Source organism: Salminus brasiliensis, chromosome 12, assembly GCF_030463535.1.
Source record: "Salminus brasiliensis chromosome 12, fSalBra1.hap2, whole genome shotgun sequence".
NCBI classification, from domain to species: domain Eukaryota; kingdom Metazoa; phylum Chordata; class Actinopteri; order Characiformes; family Bryconidae; genus Salminus; species Salminus brasiliensis.
Genome location: NC_132889.1, coordinates 30,404,651 through 30,420,232, shown reverse-complemented (window position 1 = coordinate 30,420,232; position 15,582 = coordinate 30,404,651). Strand labels below are relative to the sequence as shown.

The 15,582-nt window shown below is 39.5% G+C and overlaps 1 protein-coding gene across 1 annotated transcript in view; it reads right to left on the bottom strand.

Moving 5' to 3' along the window:
* Positions 1–15,582, bottom strand: part of crhr1 (corticotropin releasing hormone receptor 1) — a 178,728-nt gene that overhangs the window by 101,257 nt on the left and 61,889 nt on the right. Inside the window, exon 2 of the mRNA XM_072692993.1 lies at positions 15,148–15,235. Coding sequence (XP_072549094.1) covers positions 15,148–15,235 — 88 coding nt within the window. The remainder of the gene's footprint in view (positions 1–15,147; positions 15,236–15,582) is intronic.

Below are 15,582 nucleotides of genomic sequence, written 5' to 3'. Positions count from 1 at the left end.
TAGAAGAGTCTTGACACTGAACTTTTTTTTAGATCAGGGCTAAAAAAGGCTCAGTTTGATCTGTACTGCAGTTTTATCCTATATCGACAAAAGGGTTGCAGTGATATACCAGTTTTAGGTATATCATAGTATAAAAATTCATGGTTATTATATGTGTGCTTAATACTGGTTGGTGGTGGTTGGTGTGGCGCAACAGATAACACCTCTGAGTTACAACAACATGTGGGAGACTGGGGTTCAATTCTCAGTCTGGGTGACTATGCTGCACCACACCAATAAGAGTCCTTGGGCAAGACTCCTAACACTATATTGGCCCACCTCTGTAACACGAGTAACCTTGTAAGTCACTCTGGATAAAAGCGTCAGCTAAATGCTATAAATGTAAATGTACTGGTATTAAACAAATACAACCAAATAGAGATTCCCACAAATTTCCTACTAATTTTAGTGTTTATAGTGAGAGTTTAGAAGAGAGTTGAAGTCAATCAATCAATAGACAAAATAATTAGCATTAAAATAACATTTTATAATTTATCATATTATCAAAAGAGAGCCTTTTTACATAAACCTTTATTATGAAAATGTTATATAAAGACTGGTTTTATGTACAGTAAAGCATTTGTGTAATCCAAAAAACGTTTTTGTTTTCATTCCTTTAGAGATTATTGTTAATTATTATATAACTTATACTCTTAATATATAATCTTATATAACGTCATAGCAATGTCATAGCAACCACCTAAAGTATCATAGCCACCAACTTGCAACACTATATCACCCATCTAACAACCACTTTGCAACACCATAACAAGTGGTTACTAAAGCATGGATGTTGCTATGGGATACCATAGCAAACACCTAGCAAACAACCACTTTGGAATCCCATAGCAACCACCTTGCAAAAACAGTTTCAACCTATTGACCATGTAGAAAAAGCAGAGCAACTGCTTGGAAGTGGGACCACCTACCCTTTCTGTGTTTGTGTTGGGGAATGCAATTTTCTAGTTTACATTATTATCCTAATTTCATTTTGTTTCATTTAATTTTAAATCTTTTCTTTCAAATATATTGCTTTTATTAACATGATTTTATTTTCTGTTTAGTTTTCTATTTTACTTTTCTTATTATTGTTCTCTTAATGTGAAGTACATTGCATACCAAACACACATATCTCTCTCTCTCTCTCTCTCTCTCTCTCTCTCTCTCTCTCTCTCTCTGTCTGTCTGTCTGTCTGTCTGCCCATCTACCAGCTCAGTAAAATCATTTCATATCCTAAGATGATTTTATATAAGTAATAAGTAATAGGGCATTTGGCTGATGCTTGACATTTGATCATGTTATACAGGTAGGAGAACTCAGCATCATAAATCATGCCCATCAGTCTTCCTGGTGTAGTGTGTTGTGCTGATCCAGATGGGAATTAAACCCTAGTCTGCCACAGAGAGGGCAATATTGTTACCCACTTCACTACCCCACCCTCATAATCTTACAATGTTGTCTTATAATGAGACATACTAGTTTTGCAGTAAAGAGCCTTTTTCTTTCTGCGTACTTGTTTCGGGATGGCTGCTCTTTAGACATAGTAACATCTGAGATCTAATCTGAGATGACATCAGTTTACTGTTTGTGAAGAATCTATTTATTTTCACTAATTGTGTAACTGTGTAAGCTGGACTTGCTCACTGTCAGTCCTTAAATCTGAGAATCAGTTTAGACTGGCTTTCCGTACGATCTCTTGGTGTTTAACTGCATGGAGGGTTTGTGCCTGTGACCACATGTGTGTTTAGTTTGGGGACTTTATGGAGAGAATACTGTCCTCAGAGGACGTGCGAGATAAACACATATGCTTCCCTTGTGCCTTGTGAGAGCTACTGGACATTGGAAAGGAAATGTGGTCCACACCACATGGCCATGGACATGAGGCACTCTTCACTGCTGCGTTTATGGAGTCTTTCAGAATCAATTCCTCTTTGACCCAGATTTCTTGCTCTTGAGGGGCTGGCTGAAGAGACCAGTTTCACATCGGCTAATACGTTTGCTTTTAAGCCATCTTTGCCAGTATTTTTCAGATTCAAGTTTACCATATTTTACTGGAAATTGCTAACATTTTTCTATGCATTTTCATATCAAGACCTAAAATACTGGCTGGCACTGACATTTATGGTAAACAGTGAAACAGTGATTCTGGTAGTTTGTTTATGAATATAGTTATGTTATGTCATAAAATATGTGATATTTTATATTATAATAGTATGTACTATCCAAGCAAATGGGTTTTGTATAGTAGAGTTATTTGACTAGTAACAATACAGAAACCATTTTTTGGCCCTATATACTCTTAAAATTATAAGTTCCTTGAGGGAATTTTAGGTTTTTTTTATTTTTTTAATGTGGAGGAACCTTAAAGAAAAGGATTTTAGAAGAAAGGGTTTTCTTGAAGGTTCCTCAAAGCCCCTCAAGAGGTTCCTCCACAGTTTTAAATTAAAGAAACCCCGAAACGTTCCTCAAGGAACCGCGTATAGAACCATTTTTTAGAAGCATCTATAAAAAGACAGACTGAGAATTGATGGTACACAGACTTAGTAACAATGGCATTATTGCCACTATGGCCTGGGAACGGCAGCTACTGCACTATGTAACTTTAGTAGATGGTACACCTCCCATAATGCTGTTTACAAAACTACAGAAACCTGAAAAGAGGCCTGGATTATACACACATTCTGTTTAATTAATCTGCTTCCTTAATGTGACAAACCTGGTGAAGTCTGGTAACGTATAAAATAAAAAACTAAGATCTCAATTACAAAAAGGATCTTTCTTCAGGAGCTCATTAAAAAGGCTAACAGTGAGAATTGCACAACATCTATCAGGCAGCAGAAAAAAAAAATCATATGTAACCTCTACCCCAGAGTCATCTTGTTTGGGCCGTCAGATTGCAGATCAGTGGCTAGCTCCAGGAACAGATGGTCGTAGTGCAGATGACTGAGCACTGATAGAGAGAGGAGATGAGGATGAGGGAGTTCACAACACAGCTCCGTCAGCCAGGGATTGGAAGTGTGGATAGAGGAGTTAGAGAGCGAGAGCAGCACGCGAAGACTGGAACATTTAGCCTGTAACTTCTGCACAACATCAGTAAGTTGTAACCAACACATCTGTAACTTCACTGACCAGCAACACATCCCACTATTAACTACTGACATATCCCTGAACAGTCATAACATTAACACCACCTCCTTGTTTATATACTCACTGTGCATTATATCAGCTCTACTTCCCATATAGGAGCTTCCCATGTAGTTCTATAGTTACAGACTGCCTACTTTTAACCTGTTCTTCAATGGTCAGGACCCCACAGAGCAGTAGTATGGTAGTATTTTGGAGGTAGGTCATTCTCAGCACTGCAGGGACCCTGACATGCAGTGTTTAAACACCTCAACAACATCACTGCTGGACTGAGAATAGTCCACCAACCAGAAATATCCAGCCACAGCAAACTATGGGCAGCTTCCTGTGAGCACTGATGAAGGACAAGAGGATGATCAATACATTAAAAACAGGGTGGCTAAAAAGGAGGCTAACAAAGTATGCAGAGAAACAGATGGACTACAGTCTGGGAATATAGCAACAAGGTGCTCCTGTATAGTCAGTGGAACTAAAGACATGGACAGAGGGTGTAGAAACAAGGAGGTGGGGTAAATGGCTGAACAGAGGGTATATATACACACACTGATGGACAGTTAGGTCCATCAGAATTTGGACACTGACAACACCATTGCCATTTCACTTCTGTACACCATTCCAATGGAATTGAAATGAAGCAATAATCAATATGTGGTTGGTGTGGTGCAACAGATAAAAAACATTAGCTGCCAGTGAGCTATTACACCATGTGGGAGACCAAGGTTCGATTCCCAGTCTGGGTGTGCTACACCAATAAGAGTCCTTGGGCAAGATTCCTAACACTGCATTGGCCCACCTCTGTAATATGAGTAACCATGTAAGTCGCTCTGGGTAAGAGCGTCAGCTAAATGCCATAAATGTAACATGTAAAAATCAAGGTGCTTCAACGGTTCTTTGAGGGATGCCACAGAAGATGGTTCTGGTGGTTCCAAAAAGAGCCATTGTGAGTAAAGAACCTTTTTTAAAGCTTAATGAAACATCACTTGATGCAAGCTTTCTTTACCAATGTAAAGCTTCTTCACAGTCACACATCTCTATTACTAAATAGGTTCTGTTTGGAACCAAAGATGTTCTTCTATGGCGTCCCTCCCATATGGTGTCTTCACATTCACAAGTCAAAACTAAAACTAATCAGCAAAAATGGAGATACAAGGTCTATACAGGTCTTAAAAGGGTCAGATTTGTGATCCATGGCAGCTTCGAGCAAAGTCTAGACGAACAAGGTTATGTTAAAAAAAAAAGTGAAATGATGAAATAACTTTTAATGGATTTTATTCCAAGTCATTTTGGTGCATTTCTATTGGTCCATTGATCATGAAATTGTGAGACAATGTGAGGAACAACTGCCAGATTCACATTCACAAGTCAAAACTAAAACAACAGCAAAAATGGAGATACAAGGTTTTTGTAACAGATCTGAACAGGTCTTAAAAGGGTCAGATTTGTGATCCATGGCAGCTTTGAGCAAAGTCTAGACGAACAAGATCTCAAACAGAGACTCATTTGCATTAGCAGATAATCCTTGAGTAAACAGAAGAATCAGCACATCCTGACCGGCATGCGGCTAGTGTAGAGTCCCCGGGTTATGTAATAAGCGCACTGTTACACAAGGAACTGCACTGAGAGCTGTTTACTACATGTGCTGTGCTCTTCAACTGCTGTGTCTTCCAATTGTGTGATTTATGGGTCAGTTCTATCATGCATGCCTGAGATGAAAAAGCCAACCTGAGCAAGCTTCTGATGAATGCTGTCAAATGCTGTACTTATAACAGTGCTGCCAGTGGTGTCACAGAGCGAGTGGATGCTAATCACTTTAGTGTTAATTGCAGCGTGGGAGCTCACGTGCTCGGTTAATCACAGGTTTGTGCACGGCCCGCTGGGCTAAAACAGGCACACGTTTGTAGAGTGACATGTTATGGTACCGCTTTCACTAATGACTGCGCTGCTGTAGAGTGACGCAAGCTCTGTCACTGAATGACATAAATTATGTCTCCTGTCATTCTGCTGAGCAGTGCACTGAGCAGTGCACCAAACAGAGAACTGTTCTCTACATTAGTGCCTTTGTTTCTGTATTTAATTTGGGTATTTTTAGAAGACATGGGAAGGGAGTTTTAGACAGTTAAAAGAATTTTCATGGGTTTTGTATCAGTTGCCAAAAAACAAATAATTTAAAGCTCCTGAGAACACATTGTGATATATGGATTTTTATATGTGTAATACCAAACTTGAAGCATCCAGCTAAGTTCAAACAGGAAACACAAAGCAGAAATATAACAGCGCTCTATCACAGGCAACTCATTTTTTTGTTTAAGTTACCATGGCAATGTACCCAACCTTTTGGACAGAGAAGATGCGAGATAGCTTTTTACTTTGAATGCCGGTCGTGATTTCACAGATCTTTGGGGTTTACTGAGGTTTAGTGATGCCTGTAACCAGTTACCGGTCCATATATAGATAGAGATGTCGCTCCCATATGGCGCCTTCAGCGGCAGCCTACGCGCTGTGCCAGTAGGGTGGGGTATGAGTGGGCGGTGGTTAGCAGATCTCCCTGGCTACGGTGCTGCGTCGGGATCTCCCGTCTATCCCGGCACTCAGCCACTACAGATATGTTTATATTATATTATATTATATTATATTATATTTATAACTGTACTGTATTAAATGTATTTGTATTTATTAATTGGCCTAAAGTTGCAACATTTACACTCATTCGGCTCAACTGTGCTGGCCCACTGTAAGTGAACTGGTTCTACACTACAAAATCTGCTGTGTAGACATGGTAGCAGTTAATGATACAGATCATTACGATGGAATTTGAGCCTATCGCTAATTACTGAGCTTATTTTACGCCTAATAAACATTTAACTGAGCCTGCATTCAAACTCCATTTAGCCAGATAGGACATAAGCCTGAAAGTTCCAGCCTAAGACAGTTTCTCTGCAGACCTTCATGTTCCTTCTCCAAGGTGCTGAAGGTCCACTGTGAGTCATTGTATAGCAACCAGACAGATGTGAGCTGCACTGACTGAGCAGCAAGAGTTGGTCTGGTGGTTTTTAGGTTGTGGTCGGTTTTGCAAATGTTTATGCGTCTTTCCATTACACTCCATTGAAGCTAAACGTTAGCTTACTTGCAGCCAACGTGTGGCATCTGATTAGTGTGCAACGTTATTGTTTACCATTCAACCTTGGTTGCTCTCCAAGGCAATTCTGTTGAGCATCTTGACATTTGGCAGTTTGCTCAGAGCAGGTGGTTTTCATTCTCATTTTGTTAACAAAGTCCTGTGTCCTTGCTGACTGTAAATTGTAATAGTTGGAAGCATACTGCGCTCCGCTGTGTAATTTCAGCTGTTCAGCTAATTTATGGAGGCTGGAAGAAAGCTCAGGTTACTGTGAACGCTGGAGGTGCGATGCAGTGATTCTGTGTGGTGGCAGTGTCTCAGTTTGCTCTCTCCAGATGTTCTGGGCTGCTGTGGAAAGGTTTCTTCTCAGATCATGGCAGTCATTTGTTTTTGACTTTCTGTGGTTCATTAACTGCTGTCTTGCTTGTTTTGGTGACTGTAGATCATCTTGTCAATCTCTGCAGAGATTGTTTTTTATGGGAATTTTCTGGAAAGGAGCTGGAAAATGATGTGTTTCATTATTGGGAGAATCTTCTGGCAATGGTATGTCGATCTGTATGTCAAACATTACAAATTTAAAAAGGCAAACGCCTCTGCTCTCTTTAAATGAATAGTGAATAAACTATTCTTGGTTTTCTTGTAAAGTTCTAGGAAACCTTTTTCCTGATTTGTAGAAGACTTTTAGCTTTAGCCTTGAGTCCAATACATGACTTTAAAGTTGTTGCAGATTATAAAAAGACTCAAACTTCCTGACTGAGTTGTGTTATTTTTTTATGGCAAATGAAAAAATGTCCATTGCCCACTAAACGACTAGGCATTAGGACTGTCATTTAATTCCAAAATCAGAATAAACTAATAATAATAATTCTGAAAATAATTAAAAAACGACATTCCAAATCTCTAATCTGTGTAATCTTGCCCATGTTGATTATTGACTTTTAAAAATTCTGTTAGAACTTTCCCCAGTGAGTGTTCATGTACTGTCCCCTTAAAAACATACTTCTTTATGTGTAGTCACGTGACTGCGCCCCGTCCCATTTGCAACATGGAAGCAACATGGAGGAAATACAGAGCCAATTGAATGACTCCAGCAACTTATATATAATCGCTAATTCATTGTAAATCGGTTAAATGTTCAGGTAATTATGATAATGATTTGAGATCATATCGCCCAGCACTACTAGGAATCATACACTACACGCCTTCAAGCTGTTGCTGAACCTAACAGAATGTGTCCCAAATCATTACCTTGATGATGCTGTCATTTTGGGGTAAAACTCATGTAGTGTAACCCCGACTTTCTGTAGACGTTCTCAGCCTTTGTTCATCATATTTACAAAAAAATATATTGATACAACGATATATTCAAAGGTTCTTTAAGCCAACTGTTCACACACAATTGTTTTTCAGGGCCCTCTACACCTCTACAAATAAAGATGCTACACTGAGTGATGCCATAGAGGAACCAGTATTGGTTCTATAAAAGACCTTTCTGTATAGATGTGTGAGCATTGAGATATTTTTTGTGTGTGTTCAAAAAAAACCTTCATTTAAAAAAATGGTTCCCTAAGACTTTTTGCAGACTGTCCATATTTTTGCTCTAATCCATTCTACATCCAAAAATGTGGACCATCTGGAGGTCCATCAGAACTACAGAAACCCAAAGTGGTTCTTACGCAATCTCCAATAATCACTTTCATTTTTAAATGCATGCTGTGACACGCCAACAGCATCTGCATTGCAGGCTGGTCAAGGACACTCATGAGTGGATGTGCTGGTGTGAGTTGATTGTGCATCCAATTTGCAGGCTACTTTAGGCATGCTATTAATCATGGGCTATAGCTTGGAAGGTGGGGTATAATGACCCATACTGACCCATACAAACAGACCATTATTGGTTATCATTGCTGGTTGATCATTAGTAAGGAGAGAAGGAATATACTCCAGAAAACTATGTATGCATGCAGCATGCCGAAACAAATGGCCTTTGTCCTCCAGATATTCAAACAGACTATATGGACAAAAGTACTGGGACACCTGCTAATTTATATTTTTTTCCGAAATCAAGGGTATTAAAAAAGTACAGGGAATCTCTACTGTACAGGGAAGGCTCTGTACTAGATTTTGGAGCATTGCTGTGAGTACTTGATTGCATTCAGCGACAAGAGCATTAGTGAGGTCAGGATGTTGGATGATCACCACCCCATCTCAGCCCCAACTCTCCAACATGACCCAAAAGTATTGTATGGAGCACCATCTATCATTCTAGTAAACACAGTTCCACTGCTCCACAGCTCAATGCTGGGGGGCTTCAAATACCCCTCTAGTCCATGCATGGCATAACCCGAAAAGTAGAAACATTTGCGCTGCTTGCATAACTTACAGTCTCCGCCCCCGGTAATACCATATAGCACTGCAATAATTTGAGACAATATGACGGTATGAAAAAAGTGGATACCACCCAACACTAGTCACATCCCTCACATATAAAAGGTGACTGAAGTGTGAAGCTTGTGCCAGTGTTTTTATTTGCTTGCTGAAAATGGAGGTTTGTGGGCCGTATGGTATCATCACGCTGTTGACAACAAACAGCCTTGGCATTAAAGGATTAATATGGGTAAAAATGTAATCCAAAACCTCCAACCCTCTTTGGTTGATGTGGTATGTGTTTTTGGACAGGCAGAGGTCGAGAGCTGACAGTGTGTGGTGGTCATGGTGTGGAGAGCTTGCGTGTTTCCACAGTTGTGGGGAAGATTACTGTCTGAATTCCTCCAGCCTTGTGTAATTATCTCATCATTTGGCTCGGGCCATTAGACCAAAGTACAGGTTTGGTGGCATTTCAGACACTTTAATAACAGACTGTATGAATAACTATACATCTACGGATGCTACAGAGGGGATCATGTAGTTGAGATGATGTGTTTTCTCTGTGATGTTTATTTATTTATTTAGTTGTTTATTTTGTATATTTGTATTATGTGTCTGCATTTGAGCTGTCTGGGGAACAAAAAAAAACAAAAAAAAACTTTTGTATATAGATATGTATGCACCTTTTAGATCAGTGGTTGCTAACCCCCAGGCCCTGCACATTTCAGTGCTTACACTAACACTTCTGATCCAGTTAATCAGCTAATTGCAATCCCTTCCTGAGCTGAAGGTGTTGTGTTGGAGCAGGAAACCTGTAAAATGTGTAAAACAGTGGGTCCTCCAGGACCAGTGTTGGGAACCACTATGTCAGAGAATACAGAGCTATTAGCATACAGTTAAAACCAGCCCATAAAAACTCTAAATCCATCTGACAGTAATGTACAGTGAAGAAGACTTTCAGCAGTGTTGCAGTGATGCTTTCTGACAAGAAAGAGTGAGAGCTTTTAAAAGCAGTGTAGTGGTTTTACAGATTAGGCTAATATTGTTTTCAGTCTGCTAATTCGAATCACAGCGAGTGTGCTTTATCATAATTGTTCTTGACTGATTTAAAAACACGCCAGAAGAAATGTCATTCGGTGTGACAGTCATTGCCTATTATGGTTAGTTTCATAGCCTCAGCATAGACCGCGACCAGCGTGTGTGTGAGAGACATAAAAAGCCAGAATAAAAAACCCTGAGCTCTATCACTATTCAACCAGGGGAATTTAAAGAATCCCAAAAGAGAGGTGATTATAAGATTGGCATTGTGAATTCAGGGCCGGGGGTGGAGTGGGGGATGGGGTGGTATGGCTCTTGCTGACCCAGTGTTCTAACCCTGGCTTCTGAGCTGGAATATGTGAAGAGAAGAATTTCCTACCCCAGCCTACTGGTTCATGTAGGGCTCACATGGGTGGAACGTGGGCTAGGTGGGTTCCAGGTGGGTTTACAGTGGGCATGGGCTCTAAATGTGTTTGGACATGTGTTGTTACTGAGACCTAGTTGGGCTTTCCAAATGCCAGCCAACCATTTATGCCCCATGTGCAGTGTACGACACAGATGGGGTCTAGGTTTAACCCTTCCTGTTCGCATCATTGACCCTAATAGGCATCCATACGTGGGACCAACATGGAACCCAAGAAAAAATTCTGTTAGTTGGGCTAACCATACAGGCCCCAGCTGGGAAAGGCTAGAGAAGTAAGCTTGGATCCCACTGACCGTCAGAAAGTGGGGGAAGAGGGCATTCTCCTTCCTGAATGGCTAAGCTTCTCTTGAGCAAACATCTAACCCTCAATTGCTTTCTGGGCGCTAAGGGGCCTTTTTCTTCAGAAATATTCAAGATGCTGAACCATTTCTCCCTGAATATTTATTAGGCAGGCGTTATAATGTTCCCCTCACACTGATGTGTTACCTGACATGTAATAAACATAGTTAAATGGTATTTTAATTTGAACTAAACATTGTAATTTCAGCTAATTTGTGGCATTACGTTAAGATTATGTGAAGATATTTGTATGAAAAGTTCCTATTGAAATGTTCAGACTACTCTCAAGTAGATTTGCTCTACTTGTCAGAAACTAGACTCAGGATGACTATGATTGCTATGTTTTAAACCCATGATATCTGTGTTTATGAAGACTAGAATCAAACAGTTCTGAGACAGCTTCTACCCCCAAGCAATTAGACTGCTGAACGGGCAGTGCATCAGTCCAGTCAGTCACAAAGCTCTCTCATCGGTCTCATCACACAAGATATCTTATCACATCTCCACCCTATACATGGAACTGTGACCACTGCTCAGTCACACCCACATGTGAATTCACATCTTATCCAGTGTCTACATGTAAGTAGTGATGAAAAAGTTATAGTTAAACTGGCAAATTTTAAACAATGTGTGTATAGTGTATGTATAGAAATGTTTAGTGTTTGTTTAGTTTATGTAAAGAGCAGTATAGTAAGTTTATAGTGTGTATATATTGTGTTTGTATAGTGTGTATATATTGTATGTACATAGTATGTACAGTGTGCCTATTGTGTATGTATATAGTATGTACAGTGTGTCTATTGTGTATGTATATAGTAAGGTAATGTGTATTTATTCAGTATTTTTGATTTTCTATATGTATTTGTGTTTTTACTTTTGTGAGGGACTATGCATCCACATTTTTAAGTTAATGTGATGTTATTATCAAATAGCAGGGTTTGAACTATGATATTGTGGTAGCTATTTACTGCACACAAACCACACACATCCCTTTTGAATGCATTTAATCTAAAGGATGAGATAGAGTGTGTTCTCTGAAGACTTTACATGAAAATAAACAGCTAACAGCGTTCCTTTTACTTCTGCTGATTCGAACCTGCATAGTACTTTACAAAACGTCGTTCTGGCACTGTTGTTTTACTTCTTGGTGCACATCTATTCATTCTACTGTGTCCACAATAACCCCAATAAAATGGCAGACTTATCCGGACAATGCTAAAACAACACAACATTACTCTCTCCAGTAACAATTCACCATAGAGAGTCATTACAATGCCTTTGTTATGCTCTTAAGACTTATCAAGCAAGTTGCTTCTAATTAACTGGCTGCTCATCACTACTTAAGCATTGTGGTAAATTAAGGATTGGGATTTAGGATGATATCTTATACATCATAATTGTTGGAACATCATTTATTGGTATGAAGTTGTCTAGCTTGTGCTTCACAAAGACAGTTTGATGGTAGATTACAGGTTATGCCTTCCATACACTTCCATACACATCTATATGAAACAGGTATAGTAATTTAGAGTAGAGGATTAGTTTATCTGCCTTATTTATTGACTGCTTATGGAGGTGCAGATAGAAATCATCTGATCATTTGTTAATTTTAAACCCAGTGTTTACTGAAGGGTTGTGTATATTACGCTGTATTATATACAAAAAATGGTGCAGTGGAAATGCTTTCATTTCTGCTTCATAAAGTAGTATTTAGCCATTTTTACTAGCTTGGGTGCATAAGCTTTAATAAACGCATTAAAAGGATATTATAATGTTCCCCTCCTGTTTTAACCTTCAGCAGTTTGCCTCCACACACTCTTTAGAAGCTTGGACAGACTTTTCTTTGGTATAGAACCTTTGGATTTCATGGAGCTTCTTCAAAGTTTAAAAAGACTCTTCACATTCACACATATCATTTACAAAAAATAGTTCACTGAAAGGTCGAAATGCTCTTCAGGGAACTAAAAGTGGTCTTTCTGTGGAATGGCTTCAAATAACCCATTAGAAGACCTTTATTTTAAAGAGCATGTAGAAATGAGAATATGTGCCCTTTAAGCAGTAACTAGGGTGAATAAAGCAGTTTCCAGGGCTCATTTAGCTTTTATTTGTGTATTTTTATACATATGCGTGTATAATCTTTTGCCAATAATGAATTGATATGAAGACATCCTGCTAGTGCTATGCTGTGCTACAATGTGCTAAGATGCAAACTAACAGCCTAGGCATTGACTAGAAGCTGATAACAAGTATAGTTCATGCAGGCCCCATACACATCCAGTATAGAGAAGGGTTTAGCACAGTATAAGGTTACAGAAGGTGTTTATTATAGAGGTCAACTGGTCCACAGTGAGATGCTACCACCCTTCACCCACTGTCACAGTCATATCAGAATATTATGACCTCCCCAGTTTGAAATGCCTGCACGTATAAATAAGCGGGCACACCAGTCAGTTGTAGTAAAATGATTGTCATGGGCAAAGAATGGCATTTGGCTGATGTCCAAAAGGCATGGGGGAAGGGTGGTAGCATCTCAGAAACTGTTAACTTCATGGGATGTTCTAGAGCCATAAAAGTGGTGCCTCATGGGCCATGGATGTCACAGGGAAACAACAATTCCAGTGAGTGGAACAGATTAACCAACACCTCATTGTGGAGCAGTTAACCTCTATAATGAACACCTTCCATCACCTTATACAGTCCAGTCCAAGGGTGGTTATTCCCACTATTAGGTAGGTGGTCATAATATTCTGATATGACCCTGTATATCTACTGTTTTAGTCTGTGACATCTCCCTCTGTGCATAACACCATACACACAGTCAAAAGCAAATAAGCAAACAAACCAGCATATGAGTACATCTGAAATCCCTTTGAAATACAGTTTATATAAGCCAAGCTGGATATTTTAACTTTCATTGAACAGTTGGCTTCCATATACTTTGAAAAATCTCTGAACGGTTCATGGCTTTGACATACAGATCTAGGACAAAAATTTATTGGCATTGAACATTATTACCATAAAAAGAGTTCAAAAAGGCTCTTCATACTCATCTTTAAACTGAAAAGATTCTTCAGGAAAACAAATGCAGCCTTTCTATAGCATGGCTCCAAAGCATTTCTCTATTTTTGAAGGACATATAGCACTAGGAGTACAGCACATTACATTACAGCCCACTATATAGAGTGATATGCAGCCCAACTATGTTCCTCATTAATCTATATGCCTCTTCGTTTAGGGCCGAGCAAAAAAAAAGCTTTTGTCCAGCAAATGATGATGTAGCTCTGAGCCAAATGAGTCTATGCATTTTTCAAAGCGCTTGCAGAAACTGGGACAAGAGGTCATTCCTTGGCTAATACATATGAGTCCTTGCTGGTTATACTTTACACACAAACACAACATCTCGGGTATCAGCTTTTTTAAAGCTATATAAAATGGGAAGAAGCCTTAATGGCATTCTTAAAAAGGTCATTGGCTTGGGTGTACAGTGCAACCCTTTAACTCTTTTGGGTCAACACAGAAAATCCAATTTCTTGCTATTTCTGTCAGTGAATTCACTTTTCTGTTAGTGACATGATGGTTCAGTACTATATACCTATCAGTAATCATGGTAAAGCTTTGTGTGGTGGTGAATGGTGCAATATACAGGGACATGCAGGGACACAATGCAAAACAACCTGCTTTAGTCTGCCAAAAATGTTTGGGAGAAACTTTGGGAGAAACTTTCGTTTCTGCAGGATACTCATTCCAACACAGGAGTGGTTGAACAAGGGTGAATGCTCTGCAATGGCCAGAAAGAATGGGTGAAAGTACCGTCTTTGTACCATCTACCAAGTACATTTTCTTTTGACAGCTGAGAAATAATGAATTTTTGAGTTTGAGATTATATTGGTTTGCAATTGAAATACTGTATGGAACAAGTATTGAATCTGTCATCCAGACTAATCGTTTAGAATAGTATATTTACTTATTTATCAGATGTTCTTATCCACATTAATTCGTAATGGTAGATGAGTAATGTGTAAAAGTCTTGCCCGAGTGCTTTCATTCTCCCAAAGAGACGCAGCAGAAAACAGCCCTTAAAATGCTTATTATCATTTATTGCATTCAGTATCAACATCCCATTTACAGATGCAATTATTAAATAAACCATCTACTAAAAAGTTCTTTTGTCAGCCAAATGTGGTTGTTCTGTGGCATGGCTTTGGCAACTTTATTGTTGAGAGCATGGATCCAGTCAGATGTGACTATTCAAGGCAAGGGCTCCATGAGACCTTTCAAGGCATCCTGTGCTATCTGGCACCAAGTTGTTAGCAGCAGCTCCTTCAAGTCCTGCAAGTTCCCTCCATGGATCACATCAGTAAGCCTGAGGTGCTTATGACCTTGTTTGCCAACTTTTGGTAGGTACTGACCACTGCATACCAGGAACACCCCACAATACCTGCCTGATGTTTAGGAGATGCTCTGACCCAGTTTTCTACCCATCTTCTCCTGACCGATGCCACTGTAGATGAAGATAATGTTTTTCACTCCATCTGTCAGTGGTTCTAATGTTATGGCTGATCTTTATATATGTGTTCTATATGTAACAATTGCTTTTACCTAAGAATCTTTGGAGAATGTAATGTGGAGTGTAATATTACCTCTAAAGCCACAGGAGGCACCAAAACAAAAGCTCACTCACCTGTGAGGTTGGTGGAGAGGAGGAGAAGGGCATCGCACGTCAACTCAGCCATGGCCCCAGAGATTAGTGTAATCCAGATGTAAAACACCTGCATTTAGGAAAAAGTAGGACAATGGGAGAGACATTAGAATGTGAGGAAAGTAGGGAGGCATTACAACACAGAAGAGCTTGCTGGTGTCCCTCCTGGTATACAGCGGAATGTGCTGTGAAGCAAAGGCAAAGGGTTCAGCATCTGTTTCATTCATATTTAACTCTACCGCCTACAAGGGCAGTGATGTGGGTACAGCACACAGATGTGTTTATCCTGCAAAGTACAGACCATGAGCACTGCTGGATGTGACGATGAGGTGTGAATACACTGGAGAGAACATGTGTCACATACTGCCCACCGTTAGAATTTTGAGAGTTCTCGAAATGACCACAAAGCAACGCGAT